Source organism: Otolemur garnettii, unplaced genomic scaffold, assembly GCF_000181295.1.
Source record: "Otolemur garnettii isolate 467f Iridium unplaced genomic scaffold, OtoGar3 scaffold00011, whole genome shotgun sequence".
In the NCBI taxonomy this organism is placed as follows: Eukaryota; Metazoa; Chordata; class Mammalia; order Primates; family Galagidae; genus Otolemur; species Otolemur garnettii.
Genome location: NW_003852406.1, coordinates 24,417,145 through 24,419,233, shown reverse-complemented (window position 1 = coordinate 24,419,233; position 2,089 = coordinate 24,417,145). Strand labels below are relative to the sequence as shown.

The following is a 2,089-nucleotide window of genomic DNA, read 5'->3' as shown; positions in this document are numbered from 1 at the left end:
GCTTGAGCCCAGGATTTGGAGGTTGCTGTGAGCTGTGATGCCAGGGCACTCTACCCAGGGGGACAGCTTGAGGCTCTGTCTCAAAATAAATAAATAATAAAAAAAGTGACTGAGATCTAGCTTACCTCAGAATACTTAAGTCCAAGTGATTTTAATGGCTGAATTCTGTCTCCCCTTTGCAGTACAGTTAAATTTTTGTTATACTGTTCTAGACCCTAGAAATGTATGGAAATCTTCCCACTGTGTTCTTTAGAACCTAGAACCAATAGGACCAAAACCAGACAGGTTAGTGCTAAAGGTTAAGGCACTAGACCAGTTGTACTTAGAAAGATACAGAAAGTATAGATAAAATTTAATACTCCAAATCCAGTAGTGATTTAAAGGACTGTCATGAACTGTAACCAAGTGAATTTTATTCTAGGAACACAGACTTTCATGTTGGCATTAAATAGAGTGGTCATTGTAATAGAAGATGATAAAAGGTAACATTGATGACGTTACCATGTGCATGTCTGTTCCCAGTGCGTATCTTCTTGCACTCTTCATGTCAGCTCTGTGGAAAGGCATTTGACAATTTTCAGTTGTTCCATAAGACAGCTATTTTTATTTCTGTCCTATATCGGTACTCTGTTGCAAGCCAGCAATAGAAAGAAAATTTCATAACTTATAATAAGGACCTGTATAAATAAGCAAACCCAAAAACCAGTTGTCCTTTGTTATAGAGTATGCCTGAATTAGAAGCTAAAGATTTTGAGTGCTCAGGCAACACTGTCCTTGGAGGTAAAGCTCTGACTCCAGCTCCCTCCTCTCCAGCTTCCTGTAAATGACAGAGAGGCTTGTTTGCAGGTGCGGCTCTCCTGGACAGTGCTGGCTAAAGGGCAAGGTCTGTAAAATGCTGAAGTAGGTGCTGCTGTTATCAGGAATGTCATATTGATTATACTTATCTTGGTTTTGCGTCTTTTTCATTTTTTTTTTTGGAGACAGTCCAGCCCTATCACTCTAGGCTAGAGTGAAGTGGCAGCATCATAGCTTACTGCAACCTCCTGGGCTCAAGCAATCATTGCCTTAGTCTCCCCAGTAGGGGGAACTACAGGCGCCCATGACAACACCCCACTAATTGTTCTATTTTTAGTAGAGACAGGGTCTCACTCTTGTTCAGGTTGATCTCCAACTGTTGAGCTCATGAAGTCCTCCCTTCTCAGCCTCCCAAAGTGCTAGAACTAAAGGCATGAGCCACATCTGGCCATTGAGTCCTTTTAAACAAGCAGTAATGGCAAATTAGAAAAGAGAAAGGGCTTAAGAGAGAAGAGTGAATCTAGGATCTGTTATGAGTGAGAAATGACAAAGGGCAATTTTTTCAGAAAAAGGCATGTGACCACCTTTCCCATCCACTTCCTTCTCTCATCTCTCTAATCAAACTCTAGAAAGTGAGAAAGCCAGGTCTGTGTTACCTTAGCAAGGAATTATTTAGCTTGGGCCACTGTGAGCTTAAGTCAATACCTTTTGAGTTTGAATTGTAGTTGGAATCAATAGAGAATAAGCTCTCAGAATTACCACATCCATCAGAATTTGGCATTGATTGCCGGATCAGTCTTATCCAAACACAAGTCCTAGGTTTCTGGCCCTAGCTGTCTGCTTTATTTGCCAAGAGCATTTGATGAGTCAGCCCAAAGGGAAAGGAACACCCAAAAGGATGATCAGTTATCTTGACCTATACCCGTGTCTTTAATGGGTTTTGGTGGCAATGTTCTAAAAAGTCTCTAAGACTTTCCCTTGTGGTGAGTTAGTGCTGTGGTATAAGCAGGTAAAAGCCAAGGAATGTGAGTGAGCAGGTAGAATGCCCACTGGGTGGATGGCGCTACAGTGGAGGTCCAGAAGGGCCCACAGGCTTTTCCTGAGTGACCAGCTTTAGCCATGCAGTGGGGGGTGGGAGCTGGATCCTAGTGTGGAAGAACACTTATCTTCCTTCCTTTCCCCCAGTACCATGCAGAAACCATCAAGAATGTGCGCACAGCCACAGAAAGCTTTGCATCTGACCCCATTCTCTACCGGCCAGTTGCTGTGGCTCTGGACACAAAAGGACCTGAGA

General features: G+C 42.9%; 1 protein-coding gene across 1 annotated transcript in view; it reads left to right on the top strand.

The window, feature by feature from the left end:
- Positions 1-2,089, top strand: part of PKM (pyruvate kinase M1/2) — a 35,533-nt gene that overhangs the window by 20,904 nt on the left and 12,540 nt on the right. The window contains exon 4 of the mRNA XM_023510072.1: positions 1,981-2,088. Within this exon, the coding sequence (XP_023365840.1) occupies positions 1,981-2,088 (108 nt within the window). The remainder of the gene's footprint in view (positions 1-1,980; position 2,089) is intronic.